This window comes from Teleopsis dalmanni, chromosome 2 (assembly GCF_002237135.1).
Source record: "Teleopsis dalmanni isolate 2A chromosome 2, ASM223713v2, whole genome shotgun sequence".
NCBI classification, from domain to species: domain Eukaryota; kingdom Metazoa; phylum Arthropoda; class Insecta; order Diptera; family Diopsidae; genus Teleopsis; species Teleopsis dalmanni.
This window is the reverse complement of record NC_051847.1, coordinates 182,254,877-182,281,306: the sequence shown is the minus strand read 5'-3', so window position 1 is coordinate 182,281,306 and position 26,430 is coordinate 182,254,877. Positions and strand designations below refer to the sequence as shown.

General features: G+C 31.0%; 3 protein-coding genes across 4 annotated transcripts in view; 1 reads left to right on the top strand and 2 right to left on the bottom strand.

Moving 5' to 3' along the window:
- Positions 1-26,430, top strand: part of LOC119676320 (forkhead box protein O-like) — a 297,012-nt gene that overhangs the window by 215,103 nt on the left and 55,479 nt on the right. The gene's annotated exons all lie outside the window — the stretch shown is intronic.
- On the bottom strand, positions 10,566-11,331 carry LOC119679766. 2 transcript variants are annotated; one of them, XR_005252422.1, is made up of 3 exons: positions 11,158-11,331; positions 10,950-11,109; positions 10,566-10,895 (listed from the first exon to the last, which is right to left on the bottom strand). XR_005252422.1 is itself a non-coding variant. In XM_038092303.1 (3 exons), the coding sequence occupies exons 1-3, from the start codon at positions 11,200-11,202 to the stop codon at positions 10,676-10,678; spliced, it is 417 nt and encodes a 138-aa protein (XP_037948231.1). In that variant the 5' UTR covers positions 11,203-11,331; the 3' UTR covers positions 10,566-10,675. The 2 variants fall into 2 exon arrangements, 1 of the variants encoding a protein (XP_037948231.1); XM_038092303.1 differs by having other exon boundaries at positions 10,950-11,101.
- LOC119679761 (WD repeat-containing protein 5-like) lies at positions 24,527-26,209 on the bottom strand. The gene is made up of 4 exons (XM_038092299.1): positions 25,776-26,209; positions 25,618-25,717; positions 24,923-25,557; positions 24,527-24,844 (listed from the first exon to the last, which is right to left on the bottom strand). Exons 1-4 carry the CDS (start codon positions 25,788-25,790, stop codon positions 24,656-24,658), a joined length of 939 nt encoding a protein of 312 aa, XP_037948227.1. The 5' UTR covers positions 25,791-26,209; the 3' UTR covers positions 24,527-24,655.

The window sequence follows — 26,430 nt, the reverse complement described above, 5'->3', positions numbered from 1 at the left end:
ACATTTTTTTAAATACTGTAAAAACTATAATAGTTAGGAAGTTGAAATTTGGTGTACTAAATACTTGTACTATATCTCTATGGATCAAAAAGTGCTATAAATTTCTGCCCACTGCAACACCCATCCTCCATGTAAAATTTTCATAAAATATTTTTTAATAATTTTTAAAAAAATGTTTACTTCTATTAGGTTATAAATAATCGTTACATATGTAAAAAAATAACATCAAACATAAAAAGTGGGAGTGATCCGCTTCATAATTTTTAAGTTAATTTAATTTTTAATTGAACTTTCCTAATAATGAGGATAATTTCGAACTCTATCACCTTCGTATTATTTATTTGAAAATTATACTTTTTTGTTTTTTTTTAAGATTAAGATATTGTTATTAATTGTATTTAAAAAATATACAATTTTATTTAACAGTAAACTTTAGTAAGTACAAAAAGTCAGCCTTTTTTATAAAGAACTTTTTTACTCCTTTCTGCTAAACCCCACAAATCTATCCGAATATTTCTACGAAATTTTTGTTATTAATAGAATAAATTAAAATAAATTAAAATTAATAAAATGTTTAATCTTTTAATACTAATAAAAGGTTTACATAAAACAAAAAATTTTACTTCACGCTCTATTTCTAATATGTATAAAATACATATACCAGAAATCACTAAAAAATTATGCATAAAATGAACTATAATTAACCGCATATATTTTAACAAAAAAACCAATTAGTACTAATATAATGACATTTATATAATGACATATAATGTTATAATGACATTTATTACTTTAAAAATAATTAGTTAGTTTATATTTAAAATTTCAAGAAAATTGGCTGAGAAACAGTGAAGTATCACACTTACATTCTGCAGAAGGACCTAACACTAAACACCTTTAAACCCTTTAATATTGTATATATAGACTCTAATGATATTTCGCAAGAGACAAGTAAAATTTTAACTGATAGTGAAAACATTAGGAAAACAATTTACTTTATTTAACAAATTAAAATAAATCTTGAATGTAATATTTTCTATTTTTTACAAATATGAAGTTATCTTAAATAGGTATACGAACAATTTTTAACATCAGTTTCTTTACTTTGTTTTAAGCAATTAATCTATTGTTTTTTTCTTTTGGACATTATTATTATTACCTTCACAACAGAATTCTTAGCACAAGCAGTTTTTCTTAAAAGAGAGATATCTACTAGCTACATGACATTTATAGTTAACTAGCTTAGACACTTCGACGCCATTCAATTTAATTTCACCCGAAACAGTAATTACTCAACGGATTTTGGTGAGTTTCTATATTGCATTCAACTTTTTCCACACTACTTTGTATTATCTTAGCTTAGTTCTCGAGACATTAGGCTAAAATGCTCTAAATAACACCTAAACACTTAAAAATTGCATCCTCAATATTATTCTAAACGGGATTTTATCACTTCTTCTTTGTGTATGATTCCAATTTATCGGAAGCCATAATTTCGCAATGGATTTTGGTAAGTTTCAATATTCCAAGCAACTTTTTCCAATATACTTTGCGTTATCTTAAGGCAGCTCTCGGGATATCGGGTTAAAATATCCCAAATGTCACTTAAACACTTGAAACTTGATACTAAATATTATTTCATGAAAGTATTTTATCATTTCTTCTTTGGAGATGATTCTGAATTCCCGGAAACCATTATGTGACAACAGGTATTGTAAATTTCAAATATTCCATGCAACTTTTTTCACTATGCTTTACTTTACTTTAGCTTAATTCTATGCATATCGAGCTAAAATGTTTCAAATAACAACTAAGCACTCAAAACTCCATTGCAAACATTATATCAGAAGGGATATTACTACCTACTTCTGAAAATTTCTTTTCCATTTACTTTTGAATAAATTAAAAACTTGAAAACCAAAAAAAAAATAAAATATATTTTAATATTCGAGTAAAAGGAAAAAAACCCGACACCGTGATTTCAACAAATTAATTGGATTTTTATTTTAAATTTATAATCCGTCATCCGCACTAACTCGCAACTGCATAATTTCATTAAAAATCACTCATACGCACCGTGAAAAAAAAATTATGATCAAAACCGCTAAGCCCGAAAGTTGATGTCTAGTCTTCTTTAATTTCAAATGGGTAAGGTTTTAATGGGTAATTCCTTTCTTGTCTTGCATCTTCTCATCATTTCCCTTCTTTTCTGTTTGTCCTTCTATGGCAATTATTCAATTCAAATGTCAAACAAAAGCAGTTGAAAGGCAACAAAAGTAAAAGCAAACAAGGATAATAGATGAGAGATGAACGCAGCAAACAAAACAAAAAAAAATGAAATAAAAACGAAATGAAATTCCTTACAATCAACGCAGGATTCTTGCAATGTAATTGTTGCTGTTGTTGTTGCAATTATCCTTGTTGTTGCGGTATAATTTTTAAATGGTTTTGTTGAGCTTATGGGAAGTAAACAGTAAATTGTAAGTTGCTGATAACGGCATATATCGCAGGATGAAAAAAAATAACACAAAGAAAGGGAATTAAAAAGGATTGCCATAAGTAAACCAAGAATGAATGTAATTATGCACAACAATGGGTAAAGGTGGGTAAAGGAAGTTGATTGGATAGTTTGAATGTTAATGGATGTATGGAATTTTTTTTTGATCCCATTTTTTTTAATCATTTTCAAAATTATATAGAATGTATAAACAATAATAATTTTATTTAACGGACTGTATAATTTTAAGATATGAAATAAATTTATTAAAAAAAATATTAATTTAAAAAATTAGGTTATGTTAGATAAAGTTACTATCGCTATGTGACTGCAACTTACGTAGGCCTATTGATTACTTCTTACTACACGGTCAATTAAAGGATAGTCTGCCATTTTCCATACATCTAACCACAGAACCTTTACAATTTAAAAATTGTTGGGTAGAAAATTTTAAGAATCCCTGCCCAGATTGTCTAGAAATTTGATTACTCCTATTGTACTTATGTGAGTTCTGCTTAGTCCTGGAAAGCTGCAGAGGAGATTATCAATTATTTTCTGCTCCTCAAATGAAAAATTATTTCAAAAATTTTAATTCAATTAATGAATTTTAAATTTTTTTAAGTAAGGAATTTAATTATTTACCACTTTCTGAATAAAAAAAATATATTAATGAATCTCTAAGTCTGTTTAAATCTTATAATTTTTAAGATTACTTTGTGGCTGTATTCTTTAATTTTAGATTGTCTTTTTAATTTTAGATTGATTGTATTCTTTAATTTTAATGCGTACGAAGTACGCATGCAGGTAAATAAGAGGATATTGAACTATATGTCCTCTACTGGCAAAAATTTACATAATTTGAACTACCACCTTATGTCGTGTTTTTTTCTTTGGGAGTTTAGGACGAGTCCAGTGCACTCAGTCGGAAGACCATTACGTGTAAACCCAGAAAAAGAAAAACTGCAGACGGGCACGAAAGACAAAAGAAATACCAAAGAAGTTTCTTAGTAATACTTTTATTTTTTTTTAATACTGTTCGAATAACTAGTTTCTCATCTTCTTAAATTAGAATATAAATAAACATAATTAAAATAGCGACTGTGACACATGTCGTCCATAGACTTATACCATAATAGTAGTACGGACCATTTTAGTTGAGACTCCAGCTACGTGAAGCTTATAAATTAACGCCTTTCGAGAGACTTTTTCGAAAGCTGCTTTAAAATCTACAAAAAAAGGCATTTGTTTTCTTATTGTTTTTAAATTTTATCTGTACTATTGATGACAAGTTGTAAATATTATCCACTGTAGAATAATTCTTCCGGAACCCAGCCAGAAATTCGTTTATTATTTTATTACTTTCGGTCCAATTTGTCAGGCTGTCTGTTACTACACCCATCATCACTTTTGCAATACAATTCATAAAGGATATTCCTTTATAAATTTTCGTCCTTTATGATAACAACTAGTAATGTTTAGAGATCCCAATGTAAAACTTATCATTGCAGATAATTGCAACCAGCAGCGATCTTAAACATGACTTTGATGTTGAGTCAGTGACAGTCTCAATACAAAACTAAAAAAATTCTTATTTAAAAATTCTAGCTAAACATATTAAAAACAAAGCAATCGCTCTTACTAGACCCAAGTAATTGAACAGAAATATAGAAATGATATAGTCTTGCTATTGGCAGTAACTAAGTTTTTTGGAATTATTGTTCAGAGTCAATAGAACAAAATTTTAAAAAAGAAAGCATAAAAATGCTGTTTAACAGCACTATTTATTATTTATACACAAAATTTTATTATAAAAGCCAATAATATTATCGTAGAGTTATTGAATTAAGTTTAATGTAAAATGAATACTATTAAGAAAAGATAAGCGTCCATTGTTTGATACTACTATAATGTTTACCTATAAGTTTTTTATGTATTACGATTTCTGCAATAAGAATTCTCGCTTGGGACCAAGATATTCCGCTTGTAACAATTTACGCTAAGGGAGCAAAAAATTGCTGTCAGTTAAAATCAATCTTCAGATTCAGATAATTTTATTCAAATTTGTTTTGTTTTTATACAATTTCTTAGGACTTTTAGTTTCGTTATAATACAATTATTGTACTTAACATAACTTCTTTAATCTAGAATTCTTTACATAATCTATTTAATATAACTTTTTTAACATAACTTATTTAGTATAAATTATTCTTAACATAACTTATTTAACATAAATTGATCTTACCATAACTGGTAATACACTAAAGTATATACCCGGATGTGATAATATAAGTCACAATATTGTATAAAATATATCAAGCAGTATTCATGCTGTCCTCATGAAACTCATTAATGATTTTTTGAAATCTGGTCTTGTTACATGATTGTCATATTAACCAGGTAATTATAGATAGCCTACTTTAATGAAACACTCAATGGCATGATTACACATCATATATTATATGTTACATTACTATATGAATACATATATTTTTCCAGAAAGCTTTGTTTTAGAAACCTTTTGACTCCATCTTATAAATGCATTGGCTAGATTGATTTTCTTGTCGTATAATTAATTATCAAAGTAGTTGTTGTACTCTGGACATCAATTAAGTAAATTAAAAAATACAACTCAAAATGTTTATCAAGTCCTTGAAAGAAGCCAACGTAAGCAGTTACACGTAACTCTCACCTTTCTTGCAGGTCTTAAATATTTTTTTTTTTTTTGTTTTATTATAAAGTTTTTAGTTTCTATTATTTCCTCTGTGCACGTATTAAACTTTTAATGCGTTGAGGCTTAAGTATTGTCAACTTTAAATTCTTTTTATGCTTCTTCTTATTTTTAGTTTTATATTATTATTTTCTTTTGACTTGCCATAGTTTTTCATAGAATTTTTTTATCTCTCGCCAAAAGGCAGATACGGAGATTCAATTGTTTGTTGCGCTTTTGCAATGCACTTCTGCGATGCGCTACTGTTGCGCTTCTGCACGAGCAAATGCATTAGCAATTTAAAATATTTATAAATGCTGCTGGCTTAATGCAATTATGTTAAGTGCGTTTGTGTGTGTGTGTGCATGTGTTTGTGCAAGCAATAAAAAACTGCTACTTCAAAGCAGCATAAACCGCATGGTTCAAAAGAAATCTTGCTTAAATTATTGCTATAATAAAAAGTTTAGCGCAATAATAATAGCAACAAACAAACTTTTGTGCTCCTACAGTTTTCCTTTCATTTTTCACTTAACCCTAATAAATTCTAAAGTTTCCTACTACATACTCTTGCACATATATATATAGCACTATTATATATCATTCTATTATAATATAATCTCCATAGATCCTTAAAAGTATTATAGTTTTCCCTCTTATTAGTTTTATTATTATTATTATTATTATTTTTATTATTATTATTATTATTATTATTTAAGCTTAACACTAAAACTTACTTATCATTTTACGTGGCGTTGCCCGGCGAAAATCCTTTTCAAGACTTTTAAAGGATTTCTAATTGCTTGAATATCGCACACACTTCACAAATTTTGCAAAAATTGTTTTAATTTTAATTTATTTTAAAACATTTAAAATGCAATTTAATTTTAAAATAAATTATCTTGCACTTTTTGGTTGTTTTAATAAAAATTCAAAAACTTTTCTGTTATAATTAACAGAGAAATTGCTGTGCTGCTAATTCATTTGTCTTGCACTTAATTATCCTGAAGTTTAGTGTTCGCTCTGTGCAGCACTCAGTAAGAATCGCATGCAACACTCGAGTACTCTAGTATTTGCAAGTGTTTAAGTGAGTGTGTATGTGTGTGTACTGAGGCTGTTTGCGGTAATATTTAATCTTGGTAATGGTATAACGAAAAAGGTGACTACTGTTCAACAGCTGCACAGCTTCTATGAATTACACAATTTTCTTAGTGATTTTTTTTTGCACTGCGCACTTTTGCCGAACTACACTACACAAAGGCTTGCAACGAACTGTGCGTGCACAATAAATTTATTGTGTGCTTTGCCAGTTTCAGCAATTCGTGTTTTAACTGTTATACGCAATTTACGATTTGTGAGGAGAAATGATGTGGTGAAACAATTTGAACTGTGGTGAATTTATTTGCTTTAGATAAAAAATGTGCGTTAAATGTTTTCAGAGATTTTATCAGCAGAAATTTGTTGAGCCTTTTTTAATACATGGCGTATGAGTGACATTTTTATAATTTGTTTGAAATTTATGTTTGATATAATTATTAAACGAAATAAAATAAATTTACTAAAAAATAATTTAATAAAATAAAATAAATTATCGTGAAAACTTTATAACGCTTTATAAAATATTAGTTTGAGATGTCATTACATCCCAAAATCAAATACATACCTACGAGATCACATGAAATCAGTAATAAAAAACCATTAAATAAATAATAAAGAATAATAAATAAATGAAATAAGTAATTTCAAATTTGTTGAGCATTTTTAATACATGGCGTATGAGTGACATTTTTATAATTTGTTTGAAATTAATGTTTGATACAATTATTAGACGAAATAAAAAAATTTTACTAAAAAATAATTTAATAAAATAAAATAAATTATCGTGAAAACTTTATGACGCTTTATAAAATATTAGTTTGAGATGTCATTACATCCTAAAATCAAATACATCAAATCAAATACAGATCACATGAAATCAGTAATAAAAAACCATTAAATAAATAATAAAGAATAATAAATAAATGAAATAATTAATAAATAATAAAATATAGATAGAAATAAATAAAAAAATTATATATATATTTGAAATTTTTAGAAATGGAAATTGTAAGTAGAACTTAATGATAACTAACTAAACTAATAACTAATAAATTAAAAAATTATACAATTATAAATAATTTTAAATAGGTAACTTATAATTTTATTCAGTAAAAAAAAATTTGTATGTAAAAATTAATGCTAACTTAATAAAAAACAATAAGTATTAAACATAAAAATATGAAAAAAAATTTTTTTAGTGGCATATTTTTTTAAACTTAAGTTAATTAAAATTTAGTGTTATGCGTGAAGTGCATATTAAATTTTAATGGTATATTTTTTTAAAAATTAAGTTATTTAAAATTATAACTTAAGTTATAAGTGATGCGGGAAATGCATATTAAATAGTTTTTTAAAAATTAATATTATTCTAAAAATTAAAAGTTTTAACACGTGAGATATAGTTTAAATTAAAATTTAAAAAATGCTGTTAAATAATAATTTTATATTTAAGAAAGGCTTATTGGTCATCAAATTTGATTACAAAATTATTATTTAAAAACTTTTATCATTAAAACAATAAATTATTATAAATACTTCTAAAAATGCTACCAAAAAATTTCTATCACTTAATCTTAACCAAAAATAAAAAAAAAATATTTTCAATATATATTTTCAATATTTCTTTTTAACGGTTAATATTAGTACTCATATATAAACAATTTTAATTTTTAAAATTGATTAATTATTTTTATAATGCAAAACACGTTAAGTCTATATCATTTACAAAGACTGAGATATGAACAGTTAAAAATTAATATAAATTGATGTACAGCAGGACAGGCTTGATATGTTAAGAACCTTGGTGACCGCAGTTTTTTATTTGTCGAGAAATCTATTTTAATTCTCTTCTTAGCCCGTTCATCTTTCGGTAAGATTGATTCTTCGTAGGCTGACATCACTTAGGCTGGCTACCAAACAAAGTTTTTCACCATTTCAAACTTATAGTTGTCAACAGTTACGCAGGTCCCAAGTCGTTCTGAAAATTTGTTTGTTAACTGAAAGTACTTTATTATTGTGTCATTTGCCACAAGATCTATTTTCTTTGCTTGTTTTTCTATGTTAGAAAAAGTCGAACTGACGGCTGGGTGCCACTACAGGTACTGATATTAAATAATATTATACTTACTACAGTAAACCATTTATACAAATCAAGGGAATTTTTATGCTCCACTCTTTAAAAATGAATTTTCATCAATCTCTAAGTTTTAGACACCTAATAAAATAATTATTATTCCGATTTCAATTGTCTATTTTGCAACAACTTTCGAAGTTGTTGATGGGAAGTATAAAACAAAATATTCCTCAACAGTTCTGTCACAACCCAGTAGTCGCTAAAATTCCAAATAGGAATTCTCACATCTTTAAACTATATTATCCGACATCCGCTATATGTTTATTACACTCTTTATTTAAATAATACTGTCATTTCGGAATTGAGAATGGGGTCATTTTAATGTTATACATACTAGTTCCACTTATTACTTCTCAAGTATAAGTGAGTCCATATTCCTTGAGATTTATTTGCTTTTCTTAGCGATCCAGCCAGACTTTTGCTGTGTAGATTATTACTTAAAAATTATTATTTATTAAATATCTTGAGGTGGATTTTGTCCATCCGTCACGCATGCCACTCTACAATCGGGTTCGATATGACCCTGAACGTAGAATTTACTTTTTAATCTTCTTTAAAATTTGCGCCAATCCCACTTTTTTCATCTTTTAACATTACTCACAAAATCATTTCCACCACGCTTTAATGACTTTCATAAATATAGCTTGCTAAATGCTATATTACTTCAAATTAATTTAATTAAAATGATTTAAATTAAAGCAATTAATTAATTAATGAAAATAAAATTAATTAAAATTACATTACTTAAAATAAATTAAATTAAAATGGTTTTTAATAAAATAGTTAACTAATTAATTGATATAAAATAAATTAAATTAAAATTATCTTAATTAAAGTAATTAATTGATTAATTTAAATAAATGAAATTAAAATTATTTTATTTAAAATAATTAAATTAAAATAATTTAAAAATTTAAATTGTATAGAGTTTTATATATAACACAATAATATTATTTTAATTAATAATAATATATTTTATTACCACAATTCACTTAATATGCTTCCTGTTATTCTTACTAAAGAGTTTTTTAAAGCTTTTCACCACACCACCACTGAAATGCTAAAAAGCTTATTCATATGGGCACTGAAGCTTCTGACATTCAACATTTTACCAAAAAATCAAAAGAAAAAGAAACGTTAAACAGCAAATTGTTGCTTTAGTTATGTTAAAAATTGTTATACGATTACAACGACAACAACAAAAACAACAACAGCAGCAGCAGCAACAACAACAAAGAACCCACAGTCACATAGCGGCAATAACAAGAAAAGGGCACAACAGTTCAAAGCAATAAAAATACGAAATTAATAATAAAAACGAAAAACAAAATTGAAAATAAGCACAAGAAACCTTTCGGTCATGTTTAATAACTTAAAGGAAGAGCAAAGAAAGACGAAAACACAAAATTGTGCACCGCACGACCAACACGTAACAGCACATAACAGTGGGCAAGTAATAAAGTCGAAGCAGCAGCAACAGCGGCAGCGACGGCAGCAGCAGCAGCAGCATTATAAGAAAAGAAGCAACAGCTTTGACTTGGTCAAGAGCAGCAATGACAACAGCTACAAAAGCTTCAAATCCTTAAAGCAGTATTAGAAAAGAAAAAAATGAAATAGAAAAAAAGACAAAAACAAAAACAATAAGAAACTGCAAAAGTAATAAAAATTCTAGTTATGCTTTACTTCAATGTGCTGTGCTGACGATGTAAACGCACTGAAGATAGCACAGCCGACAGACTAGCAGCATTAACATAATCATGAAGGATGAAAATTGCTTCTTCTTACTTTTTCTTTGCTGCTGTTTGTTTTTTTGTTTGTTTGCATCATTTTTTTTTATTTTTTATTTTTGCCTTTTTGCTCTTTGCTTGTATTTTTTTACTAACAAATGTCAGTGAAACACTGAAGTATTGTTCATTTGTGTTTGTGTTAGTATTTCTTAATTTTTTTGTTGTTGTTTGTGTGAATATTTGAATTGGTGTGTGTGTGTGCAATGTGATGCCAATAAGGAGTTTCGAAATGGCTAGTTCGTACTTCTGTTGCCTGTTTTGCGTTGTGTGCGTTGTGTGCGTTGGCATCAAATTATGCAAATTATGCCAGAAAAAGGATGTTTGCATTGAAATGACGAAAGTGAATTATATTTAGAACATTTCTTTTTTGCATTCATTTATTATAAGCTCAGCACTACAATGTCGAATTATTTGATAAAGTTGACAGAGTTGTCAATGCGAGTTTTTAGAAACTTCTAAGCTCCGCCAATATCAACAAAGAACATCTGCATGGCTTCATTCAGGCTTCCATATATTTGTAAAACATGATCAATTACTATGGATACAAGAGCTTCATATTTTCCATTCAAATATTCAAAATTAATATTGGTTTTAATTTTTTCAGCCCAATTTTTTAAAAATCCCCAATTGCCATCAGAGATTAAATCAGAGATCATAGACGCTAAGTTCTTTGTGCTGTAGTTGAAAGAATACATTAGTCAAGCCTTAACGACAATGAGATATACTTACCCGTTGAGAAAGGCCCGATAGATAAAATAAGTTATAAGCAAACATAATGTGATAACCAAAATTCCTATTATTATGAGTAGTGGTCCTAGAAGATACTTTAAGAGTGGCACACAATAGTATCTTATTTTGGTTGTTAGTGGTAAAGTCTTCCACTGAAATACTTTTCAAATTTGGATTATACTTAAGTTTATAAATTCTTTTAACTCACAAATTTTCGCTTTTGTATGGGCTTACGCCATACTTCCGTATACATTTTGGAACAAAAATTTTTGGAATAAAATTTTTGGAAATAATTTGATGAATGCAAAATAGAGGAGTGCTAAAGAACACAAAAATTTATTTTACGAAAATATTAATTTCATAATTTAGTCTCGATTGTTATTACTAAATTGGATTAATATTTTAATATTCAAAAATTAAAAAATTTTTACTATATCTTGACATACTTTGAATATAAAATAAATGAAATTATAAATTAAAAAGCTGAATTAAAAATCTATATAGCGTGAACTGTCAAATATAATTCCAAATACAATTTTATAATACTGGATAGTACTGGAATTTCTAAATGAAAAATACCAAAATACCTCTCAATTGAAAACAATTGTTTATAATAAGAATTTAGTTTCTTTCGTTAAAAAGGGACGTAAAAGTCAATTTAATATACTCGTAAATTAAAAGTCTGAATTGAAAAATTTATAGAAATATATACGAGTACATAAACCATATGTGATAATTGCATCCCAATCTGCCACAGAAGACATAATGTTTCTCTCTCTCTCTCACTTGCTTACTTACTGACTTAGCCATGACAGACGCGAATCGCCTTTGGCCGCATTCAACACCCTCCACCAGCCAGCTCGATCAGTTGCTTGCTGCCACCTTTTAGTATTACCGAGTGCTTACATATCATTGGTCACCTGGTCATTTCATCAAATATGTCAGCGTCCTCTACCGCCTTTTCACCACATAATCAGATACTGGAGAGTATTGTAGTCGGAATTCTTTTTTCAATTTGATGGCATGACCGATCCAACGAACTCTCTGAGTTTTTATGGACTTTACTATAACAATGTCGCTCATACAGCTCATCATTCTATATAATTCGATACGTGTTTACGTAGCAGTCACTACTTTATATAAAAGGATGTCTTGTCCCTTTTCCAAAAGGACATCAAACTATTTTTGGAAATTTTTATGAGGGTTGTCCGGCAGTCAGAATAGTTCGTAAACTACTATATCAAAATATCTCAATCTAGTCAGGCGTATGGAGAGAGAGATGGGAGAAAGTAAGCATACAAGGTACACTTACTGAACGCATTTGACCTGTTAAATGTCAGCACGATCCTTGTTAATGTTCTTTTCAAGTTGACACAACTTCCACGTGACACTCTCAGAATATTTACAATCATCCGTAGTAAAATGATGTGTGTAGCGAAATTTTCTTCATATGCTCATAGGTCGGACTGGGAACCCATCATATAAAATAGTATTCCAATGGCAATAAAGAGTAAGCCTCAGGTAATGACACTGATGACAACACTCGCGAACGTTTTAAAAAACATGTTTTAAGAATATGCATTTGGAATATCCCAACACTTCATAGAAAAGGTGCATCTATACAGCTGGTTATTGTTCTTAAAACACACGAGTCCAACTTTTCCAGAAAATGCGACGGATGAGACAAGGATGCTCTGAAAGAGCATTTTATGAAAACTTATATTATTATTATGCAACTTAGAATGACTTTGGAGGCAAATTTGCTATCAACCGTGGATTAAAAAACTTGGTGTCAATCTTTAATCATCACATCAATCAACGAAAGCCTTAGAAAGAGTCGTAATAAGGCAACCGGTTTTTATATCAAAGATAATGATCGCTGAATCCATTTTCATATACATTATATATTAAAGAAAAGTAGAAGTAGAATACATGAATATTCCTTTTAATTGTTTGCTGAACATGCAAGTAATCTGAAGAGTACCTCATAAGTGTTCATTAATTCTCATAAAGAGTTTTTAGACTCATAGAGGGTCTATGAGCTGCTCAAAGACCGTTCGAATCAAAAACGAGAGTGTTGGCGTGAACCATTTAATGCTGGAATAAAGTAAAAAGTGTGATCTAATAATCTAAATATGAGTCATATTTTCAAAAAAAAAAAAATAAAACATATTCGTGTTTGATGTTATCATAATCAGTAAATAATTTACCAATTTTTTCAATTTACTTCGAATATGTTTTTTAGTTCTTTTTTATTTTTCATAATATTTGAAACCGAGTGTCGTCACAACTCTGGGTACTTCATTGACAATCCATACGCTTTCAACAGAATATTGACCCAAAGGCACTGGTATTAGGTTAATATACTTTTCATCAAACTGCGATTTGTTTAAAATGATGTCATGCTGGAAAGAAGTTCATTATATATACAATATAAATATATGTTATATTTTATTTATTTTAAATTCATACATACATTATAAGGACACGAATGATTGATATTGCTATAATCGGGGAATCCCAACATTGAGTAAACTGTATTCATGACACGATTCGTTTCTCTGCTCTTCATAAATTCACAAGCATCAATATTTAGTTTATAAATTATATTGGTCTTCTCACCATTATGCTTTTTCAATTTAGTTCTTATCTATACACAAAAAATCTATATAAACTATGAATAGAAAAATTTTTAAATTGCTCTAAACCTTGCAATTATCCACTGGCAGTTGAAGTAGTTTCAGGTAAACGTTGACCTCCGGTTTTAGGTCGATATTGGAATACTGACATCTCAGAAATGTACCAAAACTTGAGTCCAAACTATTGCATGTCAGTTGGGTGACAGTAAATAACTTTCTCTTTAAACAGTTAAATGGTTATTTAAATATTACAAATAGTTTTAATAATAAATAAGTTTTTTTACATACAGATTCAACAATATTCACAGCCAACAGCACCAAAATCGTCAAATACTGCCCCATTTCTGAATGATTTTCACTTTTGAAGTAAATTGCCTTTTTAAAAAAGCTTAAGTCTGATTGTGGAGAGAGAGTTTTCCGATAATATCGCGTAATTTATTTATAAATATAAATATATTTTAATAACAAGAAAAATTGATTTTTGTAACGTAAGCTATTAAAAAATCATTTTCACATTTGTTAATGAACTTTAAATTTCTGTTCCGAAAAATAGTACTAATCGAGTAGAAGTTTGATCTACCGCCTAACTAAAAAACCAACAACAAATAGCAAATACCCAAATATTTCATTAAAAAAATACTAATGTAATGATAGTAATGGATTTAGTCAAAAAAATTCAATAAATTAAAATTAAATATAATTGTTTGTTGCATTTTAAACCAATTCTCATCATTATGCTATTTTAATTTTGAAAAATTAAAATTAAATCTATATTTCCATAAGTGCTGGAGTGGATTGATCGTCTTGTACAAACACACGTCTCATATAATCCATAATGAACAAAATTTACATCAGCCAGCTGTTTCAACTAAAACGATATTAACTCAGTACCATGGTATCACTGCTTATAGCCCACTACGTATTAGAAAATCACATGCAACAAGTCTTAATCTAGACTTTAACGAACACTATCTTGGTTACGGCTTTACGGATGAAATATAAATTGTATTTCACGCTATTATTATTATTAAATAAAAGGCTATGAATGCACCCTGACCTAAAAGATCTATTGTGCGCCTAAAGGTCCAACTAAAACAATTCTAGACTATTTATAAATCTCGCAATTGTTGTGGGCTAGATTTTACGTATGTGATTTGAAACTAAGATCCCGCTTCCAAGGTAGTCGAGTCTACGTCCTGACGCCACTGGGCAGTTGCATAGAATATGCTCTGATGTTTCCTTCTCCTCATGATAGAGTCAACAGGAGTCACTTTCTACTGCACCTATAATCTTGATGTAGTAATTAAGTCTAGAGTGTTCTGTTAAAAGTTTAATGTAGATTTTAATATCGTTTCTGCTAAGGCCAAGAATAGCAACAACTTTGATCTGTTCAGATCAATGAATGTTCTTGACGTCGCATGCCTGTTTGGGCTCTTCAGTGTTCAAGAAGATGTTGTTTCTCCCGTTCACATAATAAGTACATAATAAGTTATTTGTGAAGCTATTTGTTACTCCGCAGAAGGGCTCTGGACCAATGGAAGGAGTACATGCACCATTCTTTGCTAGAGAGTCTGCTATTTCATTGCCCTCATGCCCTTCATGTCGTGGTACCCACATGGGAGTAACATAGTATCTCGATGCTAGGGTATTTGTTCCGGTACTCACATAAGAGTAACATAGTTCCTCGATGCTACAGTGATTAGGACATAATAATTTAAAATTATTTCAGCCTCTTTTTTAACTGAACTAACATCATCAATGTAAGTTATCATAAATTATGAACATAGCCAATTTAATAGAGCTTAGTTCCATTTTATTTCAACGATATAGTCCCTATCACTATCTGAATGATCTAAACCATTCTGAGGTTCAATAACGCGGTGTTGGTAAGCCTGTCAGTTTCCGTTAATAATTTCGGGGCTCTATCCCCGAAGTATTTTTTGATCTGTCCACTCATTAGAATCCTCAGGATGTGAGTCGTTCCAATGTACCACGGTACCTTGAAAAGTCTTCTCAGAGCCTTGTTTTGTGCAATTTCTAGCTAGCGAATAGTAATGTTGAAAAGTCTTCTCATAGTCTGGCTTTGTGTAATATTTAGCTAGCGAATAGTAGTGTCTGAAGTCTTGCTGAACGCTACACATCCATATGGAAGTGACGGACGAATTATTTGGTTATATAACAGTTTCTGGTTCTTAGCATTGAGATTTTTAATTTTAGGTAGCGATTGAAGGTGATGAAAAACTTTGGCACAGCTAATTCTATCCAGTTGAACATATTTAAACCATGTGAATCGTTTGTCCACCGTGATGCCTAGATATTTAATACCATCAGTGGTTTTCTTGATTTTTATGGCATTAAAATTTTCACCACTGAAGTATTTTTACACATAAGAAATTCATTTTGACACACCTAAGAAATTCTGAAATATTTAAGTACTCCACAAACTCATAACTTTCTTACACTTCTGGACTAGAAATGCCTTCATATGTAAATGCAATAAATTCCCATAACTTTAACTAAAATGTATGTGGAATTTAAAAAACTTTCCAGAAAATCACTTAACTACCTCGAAATAGTCACGTTGCAATTTGTGCCATAAAATGAAATTATGAAATGGAACAGAGCCAGCAGTCATTTCTGCATCTCACAGCTATTTTTACTCCATGGCATTTACAGTTACGAAGTTTCATTGTAAATACTTGTGGTACCGGAATATTTTTGTAAGCTAATGTGCGTACTACGGTTGTCACTGGTAAGTCACTGGAACTCAAAGTTGTCCTGTGTGGAAGACAAGCAGCAACTGAAATCGATGTTATCTAAAGGCAAAGGATATGCGCACACTTACTTGACAGTCACACTCAAATAGAAGCTAACAAATGTCCTGCAGGCTTCCGCATGCCAAAGTAACTAACAACAAGCAACACATTGAGGTACGTACAATGCCTTACCTACTGGTACTTGCCTGTTACTTGCCTGCTACACTTTCAAGAGAAATTAATAAATATGTATGAGCTGGGCATCATGGAAAAGGATCTTTTCAATTAAATTTACTGGAAACCATTTGCCGCTGAAAGCAAAGGCATAATTTCATTCTAAAACTTTGGGTCAGGTATTTACAAAATTTGCACTTTAAAAATATTCAAATATGCATTTAACTTCATTTTGAACCTTTTGCCTTCCCTTCCCTTCCCTTTCCTTTTCTTTCCCTGAAATTGGCCTATCCGAAAGGAGTGAATAATAATTCCTGTGAGGAACTTGTTTGTCGAAGCAAATAATTTCTTGAAATTAAATTTTATGAAAGTTTTATGCCGAGAAAATTAAACTTCGTCCCGTTTATTTAATGTTTCGTTGTGTTACTTCAGCGAAATGCACATTTTTATAGCAGAAAATCAGTAATAAACATTTCTTGGATTGCTTATAGGGAATAAAATTCAATTGAAATCGATTTGGGCACAACAAACGTGCCACATTTCCTTAATAAAAACCAAAATCCCCCAAAATTTCCACAATTTTTGATATCTCAGCAGCCCATCATTTATACATTTTTTTGCTCTATTTTGTCCGAATTTTATGGGTTTTTTTATTTGGGCTAAAGGCCAATAGGCCAACAGGCCACTGTACATTAAACAGGAAAGTGCGCACATCCTGGGGCCAAATGTGCCAAAACTGCCAAAGGGTAAACGAGTGAAAATTAGTTTATTGAACTTTTATACCACAAATACATGCACCTGTTGAATATATTTCCTCTGACTTTTTATTTGTTGTTTATACTTTAGTAGGATTCTTTTTCGGCTTCCTTTTTTATGACGACAACAACAACAACAAGAAATGTTTATTCCATATATGTTTCTATTCAGTAAATTTGCTAAATTATTCCGGCTTAATTTGCATATTTATGAGTTGCCTTATCTGTAACACAAGATATTCCCGAAATTATGCAAATTTTGGCAATAGATTGGAAGCTCTCGTAAATATTCCCGAAAGCCACTATTTATATATGCATATAGACTTATGTCGGCATACACATGTGAGTCAATAAGCAGAGGTCGTAAATTTTTAATAAAAGGCAAATTTAATACAAAGCTACTGTAACTATTCAAATACAACAAAATCTCTTCAAGTATCTTGGAATTTTCCAAGCATGCGAAACTTTCTTCCCTTAATAGCATAAGAAACTATTGGATTAAATCAAAAATCTGATGTTTTATTAAAGGAAGTATTTTTAAACTAAATTATTTAATACATGAAATTATGAATTCTTTCATTCATAAAATATGAAACTATCTGATAATAAATTAATTCTAAAATATATTACTGTAAAAAATATTTTTAAACGAGTATCAAATAATTGTGTTGCCACCAGGACAGTGTAGATCTACACGTATTACATATATGACTTTAATCTAGCTCACCATTAACCTCGCATATACCTTTTAATTTTTTAAAGATGTCAGATAGATTTAAACAACTTTAAAGACGTTTATCACATAGGCATACAATCACAAATAAATCTGTAAATAATTAGATAAGATTTCATAGAAGCCACAGTAGGTCATTATGCTAAAATATGTTTTTTTTTAAAGAGACGATTTTTTTTTAAATGGCAATACTCAAAAATTGTACCGAACATCATATAATCGAGAATCTAATGTCACATTTACATACATATTGACAAAATCACCAAAATTGCCATCAATCTAGAGATTCAAAAAATAGTTCTTCACGCCAATAGATATAACTTTGGTCTAAGTAGGCAATTCAATAATAAAATTTTCTCTCGATAAATAGAAATTACGTTTTACAAATCTCTTATCATGTCTGGATTTTTTTAAGATCATTTTACAGAAAAACTCTTCAGAAGATCAATTGCCCTGTACGCTTTAGTAATAAATAACAAGTTAGATAAAAATTTAGCAGCTGTAATAGCTTGATTTAGTCGATCAATACTTAGGTATTTTCCTTTAATTGCCATTTTAATAGTAGTAAGTGGAAAACCTATATCTGAGAAGTAAATATCAGGAAGAAAAGCGCCTGTCTTTGCAAGCTCGTCTAACCTGCAGTTGCGCGAGATCTCTTTATGTTTCGGAACCTATATGAGTTGGACCCTAGCTACATCATTGAAAGAAGCTCAGCAATTTTGAGTAATAATTGATGTGGCTGATGTGCCTATCAGTGATTTAATCCGAGATCACTTTAGCAGCTTGTCTATCCGAAAAAATCCAAATAGAACCATCAGGGATTTAACTGCCAAGAATTCATTGTACTGCATAATGGGTTGCCATTACTTCTGCCGGAAAAAAACTGTCTTGGTTTGAAAGTCGAAGCTAAAAGCTGTGACCTTATCTTCTGAAAATATTTTACAGCCGACTCGATCAGCTGTTTTTGAGCTGTCTGTGTTAATGTCTACCGTGTTCGCGGAGACAACTTTTTCAAAAATCTAGTCTGTACTGCTTACTATTAGAGAGTCGAACCTCCGGTTAAGGTGTGGGTTAGAGCACATGTAATTAATTGAGAGAGGGACTGGCAGATCCTGGTTCAGTATGATCGCATACCCTATGTTAAAATTTCTTTAAGTATCTTGGAGTTTCCTAAACATGCGAAACTTAAATTTTTATTATATAAAACTATGAATACTCCCCTTAACAACATAAGAAACTATTGGATTAAAGTCGAATGAATGGATGAATGTAAGAGAAGCTTCAACCGGAAAGTTGTTGATTCTGTATCCGCTGGTGGTAAACACGGTAGAGAACGTTCCCATTTTTGAACCACAATATGAAAGAACTCATTACCATTAACTGGCGACAACAAGCCAAAGAATGAGCTGGCTTGAGTAGGATACTGGAAGACGATCAAAGACGATTATAGAACAAAGCGGTCAAGGACGATTCAACAAAGGATAACACATGCTCCAAAAATATGTTGGTGAAACATTTTTCAATAAGTTTGGATTACAAACCAGATACTTTGTGTCTTCTGAAAAATGAAACTATGTATAACAACTGTTATATACTAGGGAAAGTTACCCTTTTTCTAATAAAGCCTAACATAAAAGATACAATTTATGTAGTAAAGATATTGTAAGAGTTAATAATGATAATCTAAGTATGGAAAGCAGTTGTCTCTCCAGCACACCATATATTTAATTCTGTCCGATTTCTATATAACGACATCAAAGTAAGCCACAGTGATTCTCCCAAATATATGAAAATGGTATCAGTAGAAACACATGTTAGGTTAGGTTAGGTTGTACCGGCTATCCAAAAGAAGCCACTTAGACCTATTGACCCATTGTGTTACCATATAAGCGTAAAACACAGAGATTTAAAACCACCATGAACCTTTGGCAAAGCTTAAAATGCTATTTAATGGTAAGTCTTGACCAAGAACCTCAAAAATAAGATGAGCCCAAGTAAGTCCGGTGGTGGAAATATGGCATTCTTATCTAATAAAATTTATACATTAATACATGAAGATATAAATTTTAAATTAATTTATTTAAAAATTGTTTAAAAATTTATAACACTAAACACTGATGACTCTAAAATAATAAATAATTCCCCAAACAAACTTTTAGAAAATTCAAAAATCGAATCAAGCATAACAAAAATAGCTAGTGAAATCGCCATCGATAACAAAATTAAATTAATAAATAATAAAAACGATAATATAAAACTTAGTTCACCAAATCAACACGAAACAATACTATCCAATACACGCAAAGAAACTAATATGAACACGCGGCAGGCGTCAAGCAATGCGACTTCGGGTCATCTAAAAGAGAAAAAGGCTAAATCAGTTCAGGTGAAAAATATACAACAACAAATTCAACTACTTCAACAACAGCTTCAAAAATTGTATAATGAAGAAAAAAATAACCTCCTCCAAAATAAAGGATCGAATCAAGCTGCAACCACCAGAAACGAAACCTCTGTTAACGACACTTGGACAGTAGTTAATAACCGAAAACGTCAACGCGATAGTCCAAGTAAAAATCATCAAGTAAGCCAAAAACAAACCAAGCTAGACTCATACTGGCTAAATGAACCCGTCAAACCAAACCGATACGCAGATCTCCAGGAAGATGACTCTGAAGAAACTGAAGAATCGTTAAAAAATAATGATACGGATCCAAAATTAATGAAACCTCCACCTATATTTATTGATAAGGTACATTGTATCAAGCCTCTAATAGATGTGTTAAATGAACATGCGGCAAATCAATTCGACTTAAAAGTGCTAAATCCAAGTCAAGTAAGAGTTCAACCTTCTACATCTGACTCTTACGTAAGCATTGTAAAGCAGTTGGAGTTAAAAAACACTGAATTCTACACTTACAAACCAAAAACAGAGAGAAGCTTTAGGGTTATATTGAAAAATTTGCATCATTCAACCGATATTGATGAAATCAAAAATGCACTTCTGGAGCATGAACATACGGCTGTAAACGTTTGGAACATTAAACGTAGAGGGTCAGGTGAACCTCTCCCCATGTTTATTATTGAACTTGCACCAAACCTAAATAATAAGGATATTTATTTGGTTAAGAAACTCTTGTATACTACAGTTACATTTGAACCACCTCACCCGAAACGGGAAATCCCTCAATGTGCAAACTGCCAACAGTATGGGCACACAAAAGGATACTGTCACCGCAAACCTAAATGCGTCAAGTGCGCTGGAAATCATGCTTCTGTAAATTGCGAAAGGAAAAGCAGATCCAATGATGTCAAATGTGTTCTATGTGAAGGAAATCATCCGGCCAACTACAAAGGATGTCAAATATACAAAAACCTACAAAAAAAAATGTATCCCCAACTAAGACCTAGGGCGCCGGAAGTACAAATTCAAGAAAATCCTCTTCCTTCGCTAAACAAAAAACACATCACGACTTCTCATTCACCTGAAACATTCGCACAAATAGTGAAGTCAAACACCAGTAGCGAAACAGAGGAGAAGCTTTCACCAATTCCAAATAATTTTGTGGAAGAATTCCGTGAGATGACATCACTGTTGAAGCAAATGATGCAACAAATCGTAGTAATGACAAATTTACTGATCAACTTGACGACTAAACAAAATTCTTGATTTAGTAGTAGTCATATGGAACGCTAATGGTCTATCAAAACATGCTATCGAAATAAAAGCATTTTTAAAATTAAAACAGGTCGACATAATGCTAGTATCAGAAACCCATTTCACGACGCGTAGTTTCTTTAAAATTCCGAACTACGAACTTTATCACACAATGCATCCCAGTGGTAAAGGAAATGGTGGCTCTGCGGTCCTCATAAGGAACTCGATAAAACATTATGAAGCAAAACCATATTGCAAGAATGAAATCCAGGCAACAAACATTGTTGTACAAACTAAAGAAGGCGACATGACTTTCTCATCACTCTACAGCCCACCGCGCCACAGTATCACGAAAGATATGTACATATCATTTTTTCAGCTGCTTGGACCTAGGTTCCTAGTAGGCGGAGATTTTAATGCTAAACACTTAAAATGGGGTTCCCGCCTAATATCTCCAAAAGGACGTCAACTCTTCGAAGCAATAATTGTACTCAACCTCCACACAATCTCAACAGGTGAACCCACATATTGGCCAACAGATAGAAGAAAAATACCTGACTTAATTGATTTTGCGGTATCAAAGGGGGTACGTATTGAAACAACTACCTGTAAGTCCAATTTCGACTTGTCATCTGACCACTCGCCAATAATAATCACTCTCAATGACTGCTGTGAAATTATGGAAAAATGTATTCTTCATAATAAAAACACTGACTGGAATAGTTACCGTCAACTAATTTCAATTGGTCTAAATACCGAAGTCAGGTTAAAAACTGAATCTGACGTAACTGAAGCAGTAGAGCATTTCAACTCTTGTGTCCAAATGTCTGCATGGGAATCAACTCCACCAATTTCTAAAAGTGTTAAGCTAGATTATCCATTTAACATTAGATACCTGATTAAAGAAAAGCGTAGGATGAGAAAACATTGGCAACAGTCGAGATTCCCTGCGGATAAAACTCGCTTAAACAAACTGTGTAAACTCGTTAAAGCCCTTCTTTTAAAGTATAACAATATTCGCACGTCGCTATACCTTCAAAAACTAAGTGCTTCATGTGATACAAAATATTCCCTTTGGAAAGCCATAAAAAAGAACAACAGACCGATTGTCTATCAACCACCTATACGCAAAATCGACAACTCATGGGCAAAAAGCGATATTGAAAAAGCAGAAACATTTGCGTTACATTTGGACCAGGTCTTTAAATCAAATGATAACCAAAATATGCCTGATGTCATGAATCAACGGATTAATTTTCTACAAGAGCCTTATCAATTGGAACTTCCAATTAAAAGATATACTATTAATGAAGTTAGAGATGTAATAACAAAGTTAAAAGTAAAAAAAGCTCCAGGATACGATTTAATCACAGGCATGGCCTTGCAGCAGCTCCCACCAAAAGGATTTGTATTTCTCACTCATCTATTTAACGCTGTGATAATAAGGGGGTTTATTCCGCCACAGTGGAAGATAGCACAAATCTCCATGATACCGAAACCAGGGAAAAGCCCAGAAGACGTCAAATCATATCGGCCAATAAGTCTACTTCCGATCCTGTCAAAAGTTATGGAAATCCTGTTTCTAAAGCGCCTTACTCCGTTTATCCAACAAAACAGACTAATACCTGACCATCAATTCGGCTTTCGCCAAAAACATAGCACAATAGAACAAATTCACAGACTTGTCAGACATATCCATAGTGCGATAGATGGTAAAAAATATTGCACTGCGGCATTTATAGATATTTCACAAGCGTTTGATCGAGTATGGCATGAGGGCCTCCTGTTCAAACTAAAACTGTATCTACCTCTAAATTTTTTCATATTTATAAAATCATACCTCTCGGCTAGGCACTTTTTCGTTAAGCATGGAAACGAAACTACAGTACTTCATGATATAGAAGCAGGAGTACCTCAAGGTAGCATAATGGGACCAATGCTTTATCTTTTATTTACTGCGGATCTTCCCCTTACCGATGAGAGTGTTATCGGTACATTTGCAGACGACACAGCTATTTTATCAGTTGACAGTGACCCAATCCGTGCTTCCACCAAACTTCAAACCTGCCTTGATAATGTTGCTCTCTGGATGATAAACTGGCGTATTAAACCGAATGAATCAAAATCTGTCCAGGTAACATTCACTACAAAACGTTCTACGTGCCCGCCGGTCTTAATAAACAATACTCAATTACCACAAGCTTTAGAAACAAAATACTTGGGCATACATCTGGATAGTAAGCTAACCTGGAAATCGCACATATTCAAAAAGCGTAAAGCCTTGGGTCTTAAATTACGAAACTTATTTTGGTTCCTCAGCCGAAATTCCAAACTGTCACTCGACAATAAGCTGCTTATATACAAATCTGTACTTAAACCTATATGGAGTTATGGGGCCCAATTATGGGGTACTACAGCAGACTCAAACCTGGCAATTATACAGCGCTTCCAATCTAAAACACTACGAATGATCACAAACGCACCTTGGTATATAACGAATGAACAGCTACATAAACAATTACATGTTCGAACAATCAAGGAAGAAATAGCAAGTATTTTAAAGAATTACGCTCAACGCTTATATATGCACCCAAACCCTCTGGTTACTCAACTGATGTCCCCTTCCAATACCTTTACAAGGCTGAGAAGAAAAACATCGCGAGACATTTTAAATATGTATATGTAGACAATACACTTTTATTTTAAATATATATGGATATGTCACTGGGCATAGTCCATACGTGCCTTTCTCTTTATATCGTAATAACCATTATTACGATTTAAATTTATATATATTACTTATTGTCATTCATTCCTGACAGATTGTAATAAATAAATGGATTTCAAAAAAAAAAAAAAAAATTTAAAAATTGCATATCAGTTTTTAATGAATCATATAATGTGTTGTAAAAATTAAAATATTGAATAAAATTATTATTAATGTAAAGAAAAATGAGATCTCCAAAGTAAATAAACCCAAAAAAAGTGAAACTATATATCACTTTTCCATATTTTAATAGTTTTGTCGTTACTTAAGGATGCGGAAGCAATAATATTTGCGATGGGATGACAAGCAGTGCATAGTACAACATCATCGTGACCATCTAACTTCTGTACAATTTGTTTAGTTTGTATATCCCAGATATAAATTAATTTATCTTCACTACCAGATACTACCCACTGCAAATAAAATGTATAAATAGAAGTGCATACATACAAATTGTTATTGTTATTATTATTGTAATATTGGATTAATACCTTGCCACCTGTAACTGAGAATTCAGCAGTAATGCAGAATCTCTCATTTTTGTGTCCAGTAAATGTCCTTAAGCATTTACCATGCTTGTAGTCCCACAATTTCAGAGTGCTGTTCAAGCTAGCAACCAAAACATATTTTCCATTTGGAGAAAATTTGGCATAACTCAAAGGATATTCAACGCCTTCATCATCTACAATAAATGTTTTTAAACACAGCCCACTTATTGTATCCCAGACACGGCAATGTCCATCGTAACTTGAACTAATAATCATTGAACCATCACGATTGAAATCAACAGCAGATATTGTTTCTGAATGAGCGAGTTGGGCAATTAAAGTATTACCAGTGCGCACATCCCATGTACGTATGTATTGATCAAAGCCACCAGATACAATTATATTGCTTTGAGGATTGACACTGCAGCAGAAAACGACGCCATCGTGGCCAAGCAATGTTTTCAAACATTTACCAGTGCTTAATTTCCAGATTTTTAACGATTCATCATTGCTAGCACTTACAATCAAATTAGAGTCAGCCGACCAGACCAAATCGTTTATACCGTCCATATGACCGAAAAGAGACTTTTCAAATTTTCCATCATAACCACCCCAGATTTTAATAAGTTCATCAGCAGCTATATGAAGCTATGCTTATTAAATACATACTATAACTAACTAAAGACGTATTGACTTACATGAACTGGCCAACCACTCTCCATTGGGACTAAACTTAAGTGCTGAGACGGCTTCGGTATGGCCAGCAAGCGTATATTTAAGCGTGTAATTTGGTGTTTGCTACATAAAATTCGATTTTTTAAATAAAGAAGGAAACTTTGAATAAATGGTGACAAACCGCTTCAGTATCCATATTGCAGAGCTTCTTTTAAATTTTGCGCGCACAAGTATGTACACTACCAAGCTGGATCCGTATTGCTTTGTTTTCTATAATTTCACAGTGTTTTAATGTTTTTTTCTTATTATACACAAATTACGTCTAATGCAATTTTTTAAAATTCCGTATATATGCACTTTATACCGCGTATATCGAACAAAAATCAGCAATTATTTGAATCTCCACTTTTTCTGATTCTTTCTTGCAATCACTTTCAGCAGTCAGTGTTGCCACACAACCGTGCAGTATGTATTCTGCCAAAAATTTTTTAAGCAGTACACTACTAACTATGTACCTTTGCTCACACTGTCCAATTACAACCGTACAGCGAGAAACTGTACTGTACTTTTTTCAGGTGTACAGATATCAAACTTCTTGAATGTCTTGAGTTTATCAAAAAGAAGTTACAGAAATAAAAATTATAGAATTTTAATCTAAGGTTGCTTTAGAAAATCCATTTAATTTTTGACAAGATATATTAAAAAAAAAAATTATACTTTTATAAAAAAAATATCTAAGATTTTTATACAAAATATGTTGAAATAAATAAAAAAAATAAATAATAAATCAATTCAGTTTAAGATGTCTGGGATATAAGAAAATTTTAACTTTGATG